This window comes from Engraulis encrasicolus, chromosome 11 (assembly GCF_034702125.1).
Source record: "Engraulis encrasicolus isolate BLACKSEA-1 chromosome 11, IST_EnEncr_1.0, whole genome shotgun sequence".
NCBI lineage: Eukaryota > Metazoa > Chordata > Actinopteri > Clupeiformes > Engraulidae > Engraulis > Engraulis encrasicolus.
In genome coordinates this window covers 40,195,542-40,211,482 of record NC_085867.1, presented here as the reverse complement: position 1 = coordinate 40,211,482, position 15,941 = coordinate 40,195,542, and the positions used below count along the sequence as shown (strand labels likewise).

The window sequence follows — 15,941 nt, the reverse complement described above, 5'->3', positions numbered from 1 at the left end:
ATGTGTGTTTTGACGGGGAGTGTGTATTGTGCACCTGAAGCCCTGGCAGCTGACTAATTGGGCTGTGTGATGATCTCACTGATACCCACACTGATAGCCAGTGCTGGGGGCTCAAAGCCATAAATCTGATTTGTCTAGTATACCAAGACCTTCCTTGGCACCTCCACCTTCACAGGCATGATCTGTGTCTCATCCCTTCATTCTGTCTGTCTGTTTTCCTGGTTTTTGTATGTGTATCTCTCTCTCTCTCTGTCTCTCTCTCTCTCTCTCTCTCTCTCTCTCTCTCTCTCTCTCTCTCTCTCTCTCTCTCTCCCTGCTTCTCCCTCTCTCTCCCTCACTCCACACCTCTAAGCCAGGCAGGCCGTGGTGTAAATTACCACCCGTGAGTGGTGCGGTAATCACAGGTGGCAAGGGGCCACCCTGCCTGCCTGGCCGCCCGGGCTGCTTTTACGGCGTGCCGTTGCGAGTTGCAGGCTGCAGGCTGCAGGGAAGAGGCCTTTACTCCTTTACTGCCCCTGACCTTGTCATTACACGCCGGCCGGCCAATTTACTGATGACACCACATGGGCCTCCTCACTGGAAACTTCAGTGCCTTGGTGGCTGGCCAAATGAAAGTGCACAGTCGGAGAGAGAGAGAGAGAGAGAGAGAGAGAGAGAGAGAGAGAGAGAGAGAGAGAGAGAGAGAGAGAGAGAGAGAGAGAGAGAGAGAGAGAGAGAGAGAGAGAGAGAGAGAGAGAGAGAGAGAGAGGGTAAGTGGAAGAAGGGGCTTAGTGGAACTCCTTAGGTTGTTTGCAGTTGTAGACTATTGTATTGTTGTGAAATCATGAATTCCAGAAGTTTGTCCACTGAGAGCAGTAGTAGTAGTAGTAGTAGAGTAAAGGTTTCATCACCACCCCCAGTGATGTAACATTTCGGGCCACTTCTTGCAGCCCTTATCTTGTTGCAGCCCCACTGTTGTGTTTTTGTTTTCAGAGAGGCTTCTGGCTAGACGGAGAAAGGGGATTTAGCGCTTGGGTAACCTCAAGGTGATAAGGGTCCGCTTACCCTACTTGTTTTGACATCTCTGCATACTTAGAGGTCACCCAAGCTAGTCCAGACGCTCCTGCTTTTCCACAGTGCTCTCCAGACTGCCAGCCAGGGTCATCTTGGATTTTATGTTCAAACTAAGCCCATGGATTTTTCCATAGTTTGGAATGAGGACTGTTTACCGCACTCTCCTGTTGCCATTGTTTTGTATTTCTCTGTATATTTTCCTTACTTGTAAATGTGTTTGGTGTTGTGCTCAGCACAAAACAATGTGCTGTTTGCAAACAAATGCAACCTTCTCCTAAAACCTGAGGGTAATCCAAATGTGTTTTGCAGACACTTTTGAAGACTCTCTTTTTCTGAGGCACTTTCACAACAAAATTATTCTGCCCATCTGCACCAACCATTTCATGCCTATGTACTTTGTATTTTTCCCCACACCTTATATTCCATGTTACTGATTATGCCCTCCTATTATAAGTCCCTTTCAATAAAAGTGTTTTCTTAACTGTAATGTAATGTAATGTAATTTGTTTTGTGTTTTGCAGGGGGCGATAGGGAGCGGATGACAGCTAACCATGAGACGTACCTCCTTATGGCCAGCACCCAGAATGACATGGAGGATTGGGTGAAGTCTATCCGCCGGGTCATATGGGCGCCCTTTGGTGGAGGTGAGCACTGGAAAAAATCTTACTTTTATTTTGTGGGCATCTGTGGGTTGTTTCCAAAGGAGATCTTACTGTTTTTGGCATAGTGACAAATAAATATTGACTACTGTACAGTCAACAGTATTGAGAAGAGAACATTGTGCACATCCCTGGTCAAGGGACAGGATAAAGGCTAATTCAATTCTCAATTTTTGATTCTCAATTTTTTGATTGAGAAGTCCCATGCTTGACATCCCTTTGTTATTGTCATTTACTTCATTGCAAAACTACATTTCAATTTCAAATAGCCTTTGTGCTGCACCAGTTAAGAAATGTGCATAATGTTCCTTGTACCAATAGACAAAAGATTCTAGTCAAAAGATTTCACAATTTACAAGCTTGCTCCGTCTCATACAATGTACAAGTAATTCTCATTCAGCCAGGTCATGACCTACTGTAAGTGCTGAGCAACTTAAACATCTTTTTGAAGGTGAAAAAGAAGTCCAGGGTGCACTACCATATTGTAACACGACCATGTATATACAGTGTAAATGACGCAGGACATCCCTCTCTCTGTTGTCAAAAGACTCTTGAAAACCTCTTTGTTCCACCTGTACACCTAGCCCGTAATTACCCATGTCACCTGAGCTTGTTAGCTCCCCTCCACTGTACAGTCAGTCCCTTTGAATAAAAGTGCCGGTTAAGTGTACGTAGTGTAACATGCAAAGTAGTAGTATTAGTGTATTGTAGTAAATTTAGCACAGCAAATGTTACCCAATAAGGAGATTTAAATTGGTGTAAATGTGTGATTCTGCTGCCCCAATGAACTGAATGGCTTCAGTCAGGGCTCTAAATTGACTTGTTTCATCACTAGCAGGGCTTGACACTGGCACCTGCCAACCGGCTGCCAACCGGCTTGGCTGTGGCTGGTAACAATTTCAGTGTCACTAGCCAATTTCGCAGGTAGTTTATTCTATGGTATGACATATCAGAACAGCGTATATTCTATACTTTGCCCCTTGTGTATTAATTGTTTGTATTTAAGTTCAAGAAAATTCTCTGTTACTCAGTTTCTATTAGTTTGTTTTGCTTTCATATAGAAACCCATGCACTCATCTTCTTGCTTTAAGCACCTCATCCTCTGAGGTGAGATGTACAGTGTGGTGGAAAAAAATGTGGCTAGTAGAAGTGCTGGATTTCTAGTGACTTGGGAAAACCACTAGCCACAGTGGCCGGCAAGCGGAAAAGTTAATGTCAAGCCCTGATCACCAGCAAAAATGGCTAGTAGATGTTAATCTTACTAGCCAGATACACAGTTACTAATGGGTCAAAGTGGCTAGTAAATTGGTCTTTTCTACCAGCCAAACTGAAATTTCACCAGCATTTGGCCGATTGGCAGGTGTTGGCTACAGTTACCAGGATGAAGGATGGAAATGTCGTACCACAGAAGTTGCGCAAGGTAAAGGAGAAGGTTGAAGAAAGTTACATTCGTGATTCTTCACTCACCCTCCTGACTTAATGGGATCGGGCAGTCTGTAGGGCGTATTGTTTTTAGCGATTACCTTGGGCAGCCTGTAGGGCGTATTGTTTTTAGCGATTACCTTGACCACCCAAGTCAGTCGGTCGGTTGGCTCAGACCCTTGAGGCAGCCCAGCAGGGAGGGAGGGAGGGAGGGAGAGAGGGAGGGAGGCCAGTACAGAGCAGAGTGGACGAGAGCTAAGCAGAGAGAGAGAGAGAATAGGCGGGGTGTGAACACAGAGGAGTGTTGTAGCCACTCTTGGCCCCAGTGTTTGCAAAGCAGACAGCTTTTTGACGAAGATCTGGACTGACTGCATCTCAAAAGACACCATGGCTTGACAGAGGCAGAGGCCGAGGCGGAGGCTGGGTCCCATGCTATAGGCCCAGACACCAGGCTCCCCTCCCCTCCCCTCCCGCTTCCTGCGGTGGGAACGGCGTTTGTGATTTCGGCCTCATTTCTCTGCGGGTTTCAGGGTGCTGGATGACATATCAGATGACGGCTGTCATCTAACAGGGGACTCTAGTCTGCTGAACAATCACTGGCCCTGCAGCCTTATTAAAACTGCAGCCACAGCTCTGTCAGGATGGGAAAAAATGAAAAATATAATATAATAATTTTTATAAAAAATATATAACAATAAAATGTATGACGGAGCAACTGAGAGGCCCTGCCATGCCAGTCTTCATTTTTGACGTCTAAGAATAGCATGTGATGCTTCAGGGCTAGGTTATTAAAAAGGTTGGAAAATGCCCCAGTCCAACTTATTGCTCCGATTTTTCTCCCATTTTCTTTTTTTTTGACCATCATGACGTCCACCGTCCATCACACAGGCGAGGTCAGGACAGGTGTGTGTGTGTGTGAGAGAGAGAGACAGACAGACAGACAGACAGACAGACAGACAGACAGACAGACAGACAGACAGACAGACAGACAGACAGACAGACAAGACCCAAGGATAGACAGAAGCTGACACGTGTAGTTTGTATGTGGCAGAGAGAGGTGGGAGAGACAACAAGGATTGTGAGTATAGGTATGTGGTGGAGGTCGACTTATCCCATAGTAGAATGTTTTTACAAGGCAACAAAAGCCTTGAGGTGTGTAGCCCCCTTATCTCTCTCTCTCTGTCTCTCTCTCCTCTCTCTCTCTTTCTCTCTCTCTCTCCCTCTCTCCCTCTCTCCCTCTCTCTCCCTCTCTCTCTCTCTCTCTCTCTCTCTCTCTCTCTCTCTCTCTCGCCTTCTTTTTGGCCTGAAAGTGAAGTTCCGCTGATCTGACCTGCCCTGAGGTCAAAGATCCTTGCCCGAGTCAGCAGTGGACAATAGTCCAGGTCTCTGGTTTCCTTTGTGCCTGAGGGCCACCCAGTCTCTGCACACCTGTGGCCTTCGCAACACCCGCCACCCCCCCCAAAACACACTGCCACACATTCCACACACATGCGCTTTACCCATCCCATCTCCCCCATGCTCGCTCCCATATCTTGCCTCCCCCGTCTCTTCCCTCACCCATCCTCCACCTTTCACTGGGTCTCCTAATGATCCCACAACAGACATGCATGCACACAAGTACGCACAAACACACACGCACGTGCACACACACACACACACACACACACACACACACACACACACACACACACACACACACACACACACACACCCCGTGCATCGAGTCATTCTTGCCCCTCTCCTCATGCTCCCGCTTCTGTCTTTCCTCATGGTCACCCCCGACACACACACACAGACACACACACACACAGACACACACACACACACACACACACACACACACACACACACCACACATACACACACACACACACACACACACACACACACACACACACACACACACACACACACACACACACACACACACACACACACACACACCTACACACACACACGTGTCTCCCTCACCTTCTCCCACTCCTCTCTCCTCCTCCCTGCCGACTCATCTCTCATCCCATCTCCTCTCTCCTCCCCATTTGTCCCTCAGTCCACTTGCCTGAAGCCATGGCACCATCACCCACTCAAACACACAATAATTACCCTCCAAAGCAGCCTTCCTCTGCAGCAACACTATCACTTTCATTTGCTTTAAGGCTGCCAGATAATGGGGGGGTTGCATAAGTGCTTTTTTTGCGGTTGAAGCTTTTGAGCGCATTTAATGATTTTTTCCTCGATATTCCTCCTCTCCTCTCCTCTTTTTCTTTACCTTGTGTTGGCTGTTGTGCTAACCTTTTGAAACCAGACTTCCTTGTCGTTAATTGAGTATCGACTGAAAAATTAAAAAAAGTTTTCCGAAGTGGCCTCTGCTTGATACTGCTGCTGACTGAAGGCATTTTTCTTTTTTTCCCCTTTCCCCCGAGCAAGCACACACAAAGGTATGTTAATAGACCTTCAAGTGCTCCAGCAGCACACACCGGGACCCGCTCTCTCTCTCTCTCTCTCTCTCTCTCTCTCTCCCTCTCTCCCTCTCTCTCTCTCTCTCTCTCTCTCTCTCTCTCTCTCTCTCTCCCTCTCTCTCTCTCTCTCTCTCTCTCTCTCTCTCTCTCTCTCTCTCTCTCTCTCTCTCTCTCTCCTGCTCTCTCTCTGTCTCTCTATCTCTCTCTCTCTCTCTCTCTCTCTCTCTCTCTCTCTCTCTCTCTCTCTCTCTCTCTCAGTTCTCACAGCTCACCTTGACTCCTCTGTCTGTTGTATAGCTTTTACCTCAGACTTTTTTCTCCTCCACCTGCCCTGTGCGTAGGCTACACTGCAGGCCCTTGTAATACCATCAGGCTATCATTATCCTCCTGTATGATATTTGCTGCTGTTGACATTTTTAATCGTTTCTCAAGAAAATGTGAACAGAAAAGATTCTGTGTTCTGTTATTTAAGGTGCCCAAGAGATTAAGGGGGGAAATACTTGCTTATGCGTATTTGTCTTTTATTATTTTAGATGGTGGCAATATTATTAAAGCAATTACGTCAAGATGATTATGATGATTATGATGATGCTTATATAAGTGCTTATTCAAATCTTTTTTCTTTTAAAGTCTGATTATTTTTCGAGGTGGAAAAAAGATGCCTTTAACCTTTGGCCACTAAATACTGAAAGTCAGTTCACATATTTGTCAAGGTAGAAAAACACAACATATGTTTTGAAACTCCTGGAAATGGACATGCCTGGACGCTTGACCACTATGTGCTAAAATTTACTGTGTTTGTCTGTCTGGAAGGAAGAAAACAGGAGATGTTTTGAATTCTGAGCGAGAGAAACGGTTGAACGCTTGACTCCGGATAGGGGCGTCCATGAGGGAGCAGTGCTGCGGTCTGGATTTACTGTGCACACAAACACGGCTGCACCATGAGTTGTCGGAGGAGTTATGGCCAACTTGAGGATAGCCACATCAAATGCAGCTACCTCTAACAGCTTAAGGGCTTTGCCAGCATCCGTCTGGAGTTGTGGAGCTAGGGGGCTTGGCTTAGCTACTAGCCATAACACTTACACAATACCACAGGGCCGAATCACGCTGCAGTGCTGTGCAGTGCAGTGAAGTGCATTCACTGGACCAGCAGACCTGCAAGGAGCCTCTCTTTACTTTCTCCTCCTTCTGTCTGTTTCTCCTCCTCCTCCTCTTCCTCCTCCTCTTCTTCTTTATCTCTCTCTCTCTCTCTCTCTCTCTCTCTCTCTCTCTCTCTCTCTCTCTCTCGCTCTCGCTCTCTCTTTCTCTCCTCTCTCGGCTTCCTCTTGCACTTCAGAGCCCGCCAGACAGACAGACATTTTCTGTCTCTGCCTCTCTAACGCCCTAGTCAAGACTTGCTTTTCACAGATTAGTGAGTGTGCAAGTATGCATGTGCCCTCCTCGCTCTGCAGGGCAATCTTCTGCCCCTTTTTTTCTCACACCAAGAAGAGCCGAAGATCAGACCCAGAAATGACTGCTCCTCCTGGCAGCACGTAAGGACTACGGAATATTTGGAAAGACAATTCGGATCATCATCATCCAACACTCTGGCCATCAGTAAGGGAGAATCTGAAGAAGACTGTGGAGGACTGTGGAAACGTTATCCTGCCATGAAAAAATGAAATACAACAAAAAGGATTCTAAGTGTGCATGCGGGACTTCTCACTCTGAAAACTACAGTTGGCCTTCGTCCTGCACCTTTCCCTGGGATGTGCACAATCCTCTCCTTCAACATCCGTAAGGGAGTAACATGGAAAAAGACTAAGATACAGGGACATTGGATCCGCTTTTTGTTCTCTCCATGGACTAAATGTCTGAAGGTCAACAGGAAGAGGCAACAGGCCTTTTTTTCAGGGAGAGCAACTCAGTACCAGACCTGAACTTTGAGATGCTGAGTCTCATGTGACAAGAACTGCCTGAGGCTTTCTCTTGCAAATTGTGGTTTCTTTTACAGACTGTATTTTGTACAAAGGCTGTGAAATGTCATCTTTCATCTGTCCTACTTAGCACATTGATTATTTTTGCATTATACATGCACAGACCATCAGGTCGGTACATTTTCGGAGCAGAGAAGAGATATTTCCAGCTCAAAAACAGATACTGCATTGGATTTCAACAACATTGAGAATGGCTCCATGTCTGCACATCGCTATCTCCGGTTGCCATGGGAATGTGTACAGAAAGTTCTAACCTGGAAATTCTGACTCAAATGAGCTGTGAAACATAAAAAGTGGAGCTAACTTCCTGGAGGGAAGGAGGAAGGGAGAGAGAGAGAGAGAGAGAGAGAGAGAGAGAGAGAGAGAGAGAGAGAGAGTGCATTCCTGCTGTTGGATCAATTGCTCTCCAGAGTGTCTACCATGTTGCTGCTGCCACTCAGAAGTGCTCACCCCTGAGTCATTCAAAGACCACTCAACAGGTCCGCAGCACAGGCAGTGACACATGCTTTGACTAAGTGACTGGCTGTGGTTGCCTGCTGGTGGATAGCAGTCTTTAGTCTCTGTTGTATCCTGAATGCACCCCGCCACCCAAGATTGGGGCATGTCATCTCTGTCTTAGGAAAAAAAAAACCTGGACAATTCAACAACCCAATCATCCCTTTGTCTTGTGAGCAATGGTATTTTTAATTCTCAGTTAAGGAAAAGCTTTTCCCCCCCCTGGACAAACCATTAAAAACCGGGATAATCATAGGTACAAATGGGAAAGGTTTCAACACTACTCAGGACTGTGGACTAGGAAGAAGAGTTTGGGTGTTCAACAGGAGGCTGGGGGTCTGCACTGTAAGATGATTGAACACAGAGAGTTCAGGAGCAGTGTCTCTGGCGCCCTGGCCCATCACAGTATCATCAACCGGAGGATTTATCGCAAAATAACAAGCTGTGTGGGTTGCAGACGGGGTGAGTGTGTATCGCTATGAATGAGGCCAACGAAGGAATTATTGTTAAACTCCTAACAGTTCTTTTTTCTTCACTTTATTGCCAACAAGTAAGCCTTTATCACAGTTCACTCCGGAATAATTTGCATATTTTTTGTTCTGACTGCACACCTCAACAGGAGCGTGCATCCTGATTTCTCCTCATGGAGGGACATAGACAGGTTTACAGAGCAGTTTGATACTTGTTTACTGCATTGGATAATAGCATCTGGTAACTGTTATGTAATGTTGGAGAGTGAAGTCCATCCATTTTCTTTGTTTTCTTACGGGCCCAGTGCTCAGCAGGAGTCACTTATTTTTTCCCTTTCATCTGCATACCATACGACTTCCATTCAGGGGGTTAATGTCTAGGTTATCAAGGGAGATTGCCCACACGAGACCTCACACGCATGGTGCAGTCAAGGAAACAGGGTAGCTGCTACCAAATGAGGGGCTTCTACTGTGAATTATTCTGCAGGTAGTAGTGCAGTGAGAGAAGAGAAGGCAAGGCAAGTTTATATAGCACATTTCATACACAGGTGCAACTCAATGTGCTTCACAAAGTTAGCTAATGTAAATGAAAGGAAACAGGGAAGAAAGAAGGAAATAAATTAGAGTCAAAAAACATTTAAAACATTAAGATAAAACATAAGGTAAAAATAATAATAAAATAAAATAAAAAAATAAATAAACATAAAGATAAAAATAATAATAATAAAAAAAGAATTATATGTAATTTAAGCTACGGGAAAGCATCTGAGAAATAGTACAAAACAAAATTGAGCCGCTGTTCTGCCTAAGTGGTGTGAGACACATTCTGTATTCTGGATCACCCGGGCATCCCATCCCCACGGGGGCTCATTTGGATTTGTACCATATCATACCACATGTGCAGCAGCAGTTGTCTGTGTCCGAGGACCGGAAAGTTATGTAGATCCAGGGGCTTGTGGGGAAGGCTGGCTGCCTTAATCCGCTCTTGTGTACCAGCCACATGAGCACCCCACTACCTCTCAAAATGTGAATCATAGCTTTTCTCTGTTTTTTTCTTTTCTTCTTTTTCTTTGTTTTAATACCACCACCACCCCCCCCCCTTAACCATTCCTTTTCGTCTGGGGGCTCTAGTTTGAACAGAGTGGCACAAGACAAAAGGCAAGACAGGTCAAAAGGCAAGACAGGTCTGGGTGGGACTGGAGAGATGTAGGGTGATGTGTGATAGGGTGAGACAGGGGGTTGTAAGGCAGAAACTCAGGTTTAAATCCTGGTCCCCTGTATGCTCTCTTGTAGCCGACTATGGGCACACACGCACACATACACACACACACACACACACACACACACACACACACACACACACACACACGCACACGCACACGCACACACGCGCGCACACACACACACACACACACACACACACACACACACACACACACACACTCACTCACTCACTCACGCACGCACGCACGCACGCACGCACGCACGCACGCACGCACGCGCACACACACACACACACACACACACACACACACACACACACACACACACACACACACACACACAAACACAAACACACACCGGCTCAGGACCCCCAATCATGGCAGGCAGGCGGGCAGCATGGTAGGCAGCCGGGCAAGCAGGCGGAGCAGGAAATGTCAAATGGCCGCTGGATTTAGATCAGAAAGTCAGACCCCCTCACCCCTCTCTCTGATCACTTTGATGTCGACTGAACAGATCTCAGCGAGCAACCAGCACCCCTCCTCCTCTCTCCCGCTCACCCCAACCCGTTTCTTTAGTATTCATGCCAGCTACAAGGAGGAAGAGTCTTTTTCTCCCCATTGGCCTTTTTCTGCGTGATTTCACACTAATCCAAAAGCTGTGGAGAGCAGAGGAGAGGAGAGGAGAGAGAGGAGGAGAAAGAGTTGTGAAACGGTCAATGCTACACTACATTAGGTTACCATCCAGCGTGCAGCCATATTACTTTTCTCCCCAAAGCAGCAGCAGTCAGTGCACTCACAGTAGGCTTCCATGACTAAGCTGGATGCCGCGGCGAGCCAGCACAGCGCACTGCCGGCCCTAAGGGTGCCTAATGTAGCAGAAGAACTGCAGGCTCTTATTTTGCAGCATTGAGACAGAGAGCACGGTCTGGGGTGCATGGCACAAGTCCATTTCAGGATGTAATTTGTAATGGATCCACGTTTTGCTTTTTTCCATGGTCTGAAAATTGTGTTTTCACCAGACAGACAGACAGACAGAAGGTCTGAAGCAGTTGTCTTTATTTTTATCTTCCTGCATAACATGGTGTGTTTTGACCATAACGCACCATAAATCAATCAGGGCGCAATCCCTATCCTTGGTTTTAGAGCCAGGTGTTTGTGCACACCTTAGGGAATTGAGATTGCAAGGGCTGGGTGGTACATTTCCCACAGTGCAAGCAAGCCAATGTGTCCCTGCAGCGGGAAAACCGATCTGTTTTTTGTGCATACGGTTGAAACGAAATCATACATTTACAATCAGATCGTCGACGTATAATATGGAAACAGCAGGCTTTTTCAGTTCACCTGAGGGCCATTTTGTAATAAACTCCCTCGTCTGACTTCTAAAACATTTGGAGCATATTTCAAGCAGAACCAAATGGTGTTTATATGCCATGGCATGCCTCTGCATGTTTGGGGGAAAATTCACACACTGTCGTTGGCACAGCAAAGTGCAATCAGCCCGTTGCATTGAAATCTAACACACCAGTGACTTTCCACCACATTTGGGAGTGCACACGGGGCAATTGCCATCTCTTGATCCCCAGCCAAACTCCCACTTTACCAGCTCTTGAATCTTCGTCATGGGGAATTTTTAATGGATTCATCGTTTTATGGTTCCTTGGAGGTGGCCATGATTTTTTTTTTTTTTTGCTATTTCATAAAAGCCTGTCAACTGTACCAGCTGGGTTTGTTTGTTATAAATCATTCTCATTGTGTAAATGTTTACTTACTTAAAATCTGAGTAAGGATTTCTGCAATTTGGGATCATGCCGTACTTTTATACAAAACAATGATCCAGTGATGTCCTGTAGAGCTGTTTGACCGAATCACCACTGGTACGACCAATCTGACGTCTATTGTTCAATATTTACATACCACAAAACCTGCCTTGTCAACAAAGAAGAAAGCATAACTAGCTCAGTGGTTCTCAATATGTTTTGGAACAAACACTCCCTTAACCTCATCATAAGCCTTCTCAGTATTAAAAAATAGTACTTATTTAATAGTATTAAAGTAAACTCCCCCTTAGTATTTAAAAATAAAATAAACTAACAACCTCCATTTGTAACTGAGCACATTTTCTAAGCTGTCCCCTTCTCAACACCGTCCTGAGGGCTCCCTAAAGGGCTCTGCATACTTCACGTGCGCACTTTGGCGCGTGTGGCGCAGGAACCATTAATGACGTCATCACTTGCGACAGACTATTCATACTTCAGAAGGCTTTCGCTCGCATTGTCGGAAGTGCCCTCTGCTGTTCATGAGAGAAACGGCAGTATCTTTCGCAACTCGCAGCGTGAGTTCTACGGATGTATAAAATAGAAAGCCAAACACGGCTGCTGTAGGGCTACTGAACGTCTGACTTGTGACTTACCACATTGAAACATATATTTTTTGTTGTAGCCTACATTGCCAGATCATTCCAAGACCATGTGAGAGCATTGTTCTGGCGGCAGAATTTTTAAATATATCGCCGAACACAACGTGCTTCTGAACAAAGTAAACAATTGTTTCACTGAACAAAATTTAAGAGAGAAGATAAAATAACTCTCTAGGACATTGTATTATCCTCAAAATGATGCATGATCCATTTTGTAGTAGCCTACAGTAGTTGTAGCCTCTCTTCGCAACTCCTGCTTTGTCTGCCTACCTGTATGGTCGCTGGTGGCGCACGACAAGTTACAAAATATCTGGGGTGCACGACGTCTCGCCACGGCAGCTCACGACACGGCGTGTGACGTCATTTTGGGTCACGTGACGGCGCGAGTGAGGTCGCGAGTGAGGTCGTGAGTGAAGTATGAAGGAGGGTAGCGCCAGTCACGACAAGTATGAATCCCCCTTAACACTCCCTGGGGGGATATAAAGCCCCCATTGAAAAGCAATAAGTTAGCTGAGTGGTGGTTAATTCTTAAGTGAGTGTCTGTCTTTGTGTGTTTGTCCAGAAAAAGAGGGTACCTAACTGTGTGGTGGTGGCTAATTTATGAGCGGTTCTCTTGTCTTTGCATGTGTGTTTTGCATCCAGGCATCTTTGGTCAGAAGCTGGAGGAGACGGTGAAGTATGAGCGTCGCTATGGGAACAAGATGGCCCCCATGCTGGTGGAGCAGTGTGTGGACTTCATCCGGCAGTGGGGGCTGCAGGAGGAGGGGCTGTTCCGACTGCCCGGCCAGGCCAACCTTGTCAAGGAGCTGCAGGACGCATTCGACTGCGGAGAGAAACCCTCTTTCGACTGGTTAGTCTTATAATGTGTACAATATGTACAATGCCATTTCAAATCCTCTGCGTTTTGTAAAAGTAAGCAAGTAAGTTCAACATACACTTGCGCAGTTGAGATTGAAGACCTGTCGACCAATTATACAGTAGGCCCTACATAACGTACGTAGATACACGATATGAATGGCACAATCTACAGTATGATGAGGCAGAGGTGGGGTGGACAGGCTGGTAGATATGGCGCAGTGTGAAAAAAGGAATGCAGCATTTCACAATGGAAAAAATCTTTTGATATGATTCTTCAGTTAGATAGAGGACATTCTGCATGTAGACATATGCACTACTAAAATACTGCATATATTGTACAAATTACACATTGAAGCCCTTGAATTCCACTGAGTCCCTTACTCACTTGTTCCCTATATCTTATGTAGTGACCTATCTATGCAGTGCACCCTTGTGTTTCGTGTTCCCCTGCTGTTGTTGCAATAACTGGTAAAATCCAGTGCTTCAATTTTACTGTTAATTAGAAAAGGACTGTGCCTTTTTACTGGCCAGCTTACAACCTCTGCCTCAAACTAGAAATCCGCTGTTAAAACTCTTAACAGTTTGCACTCTTCTTTTTCACACGCTTCTGCTCATTGGCATGTAAGCTGTGTGATGCTGTCTAAAATTGCATAACCCTCACAAAACCCCAAATTCCCAAAGTAATTCCAACATATTAATCCTCTTCAGGAGTAAGGCATCGCGTGGCACTGTTTGAATGACACAAGGAGGAATCACAGACAGAGTAGAACTTGCACTTAGAAGAGAAAGCAGAGAGAAAAGTCTGTAGCCATTGTTAGACATGTAGTCTATACTAGCCAAGCTGTTGTAGGCTATTTGGATCCCTGGACCTCAGTCTCTTTCTTTCTTTCTTTCTTTCTTTCTTTCTTTCTTTCTTTCTTTCTTTCTTTCTTTCTTTCTTTCTTTCTTTCTTTCTTTCTTTCTCTCTCTGTCTCTCTCTTTCTCTCTCTCTCTCTCTCTCTCTCTCTCTCTCTCTCTCTCTCTCTCTCTCTCTCTCGCTCTCGCTCTCTGTTCCATTTCCTTTTCTGTCTCACATAACTTATTTGTAATGTCAATATATTTTTTGAATCCTTCATTTTTTATCATGAATGGTCAACATGGAACATCACTGCACAGTTTTATTGATCGAAAGCTGAAAGAAGGATAGAGTGTCTGTTTTGGAGCATGAATTGTGTATGAAAGTGAAATGAATGTTTTTTGTCCTGACTCCCGAGGCTGTGTGTGGATGGATATCCCAGGGGAGCTAATTTAGTGTTTCAAGACGTAGCGTGTCATCTGGGACAAAAGACATTGATGTCTACTGTACATGCAGTCTGAAAACACCACATATCTGTCTACTATACTCAGTAGCCTGCTCATGGAGAGGCATGGACAACTCTCACATTTAGTTTTTACAGTGTAGTTACAATATATTCTTATACAGTATAGTGAAACTGCAGTGTATAGTGCAACTATTAAATTTTTTCGTTGATACGAGAGAGAGAGAGAGAGAGAGAGAGAGAGAGAGAGAGAGAGAGAGAGAGAGAGAGAGAGAGAGAGAGAGAGAGAGAGAGAGTCAGTCAGTGAGCTACTGTAGTTTGTCTGTACCTTGCTGCCAATGAGAGAGAGACAGAGAGAGAGAATGAGTATGCAACACTCCTCCAACTTGACATGTCAGTCAGTTATCTAGTCTCTCCATCCCTACCTTCCTGCCTATGAGAGAGAGAGAGAGAGAGAGAGAGAGAGAGAGAGAGAGAGAGAGAGAGAGAGAGAGAGAGAGAGAGAGAGACGCAGTGTGTAACACTCCTCTCTGATTTGAGATGGGTTCATGTCAATCAGTCAGTCAGTCAGTCTGTTGATCCGCGCCACATAGTGCTGCCACTGTGGCCATTTTTCCTGCTGACAAGTGGACAAGTGAGAGATGAGCTCTCCCCGCCCCTCTGCAGCTCTCTCCCGCCCCCGGGCCAGACAGGTGACCATAAATCGCCCCACATGAGGAGGTGCCGTGAGCACGATCATCCATCACGCACGCACGCACGCACGCACACACATGCACACACACACAGCTGTGTGAGGAGGCGCCGTGAGCACTGATCGTTCATCACTGCCTCACATGCCAGGCCCCAGCCACAACTTACAGCCACACGCACACACGCACACACACACACACATACACACTGCATTCAGCTCTGTCTCTCTCGCTCATGCGCACACACTCATGCACGCACTTATGCACGCGCCACGTGCACATGCACACACACACACACACACACTTACACACACACACACACACACACACACACACACACACACACACACACACACACACACACACACACACACACACACACACACACACACACACACACACACACACACACACACACACTTCTGTGGCTACTGATGCTTACTGACACTCAATCATTCAGCCTCAGGTGAATCATCTTCTTCTCCTCTTCAGCATCTGCCATTGACACACACACTCTTCCTCTATTTCATCCACTGGGATCAAGTGGGATCATGTTGATCCTTGTTGTCTTGTCATACTGTTCACGCAGTTGGTACACACAATGCATCTAGCACTGTAATCTGTCATTGAACTAGAAATGGTTTTATAGAATATAAAGTACAGTATGTGTCTTTGGAATTCCTTTTTCCAGTGAGGGGAAGTCATGAAAAAGTCAGGGAATTATAGTTGACTTTAGGCTCAGATCTTGCAGATGAATTGAAATGGTCAGCCTGTTGAATGGTCTTGTATGTTTACTCAATTACTCTCTCTCTTTATCTCTCTCTCTCTCTCTCTCTCTCTCTCTCTCTCTCTCTCTCTCTCTCTCTCTCTCTCTCTCTCTCTCTCTCTCTCTCTCTCTCTCTCTCTCTCTGTCTCTCCTTCTC

General features: G+C 45.8%; 1 protein-coding gene across 5 annotated transcripts in view; it reads left to right on the top strand.

Annotated features, from left to right (window-relative positions):
* arhgap24 (Rho GTPase activating protein 24) overlaps window positions 1–15,941 on the top strand; it is a 187,167-nt gene that overhangs the window by 158,580 nt on the left and 12,646 nt on the right. For 4 of the 5 annotated variants that reach the window (XM_063210612.1, XM_063210614.1, XM_063210613.1 and 1 more), the window contains 2 exons: window positions 1,575–1,697; window positions 12,816–13,023. In XM_063210612.1, the coding sequence (XP_063066682.1) occupies window positions 1,575–1,697; window positions 12,816–13,023 (331 nt within the window). Of the gene's footprint in view, window positions 1–1,574; window positions 1,698–6,924; window positions 8,527–12,815; window positions 13,024–15,941 lie in introns of those variants that run through there. The other variant, XM_063210615.1, reaches the window with a different exon arrangement.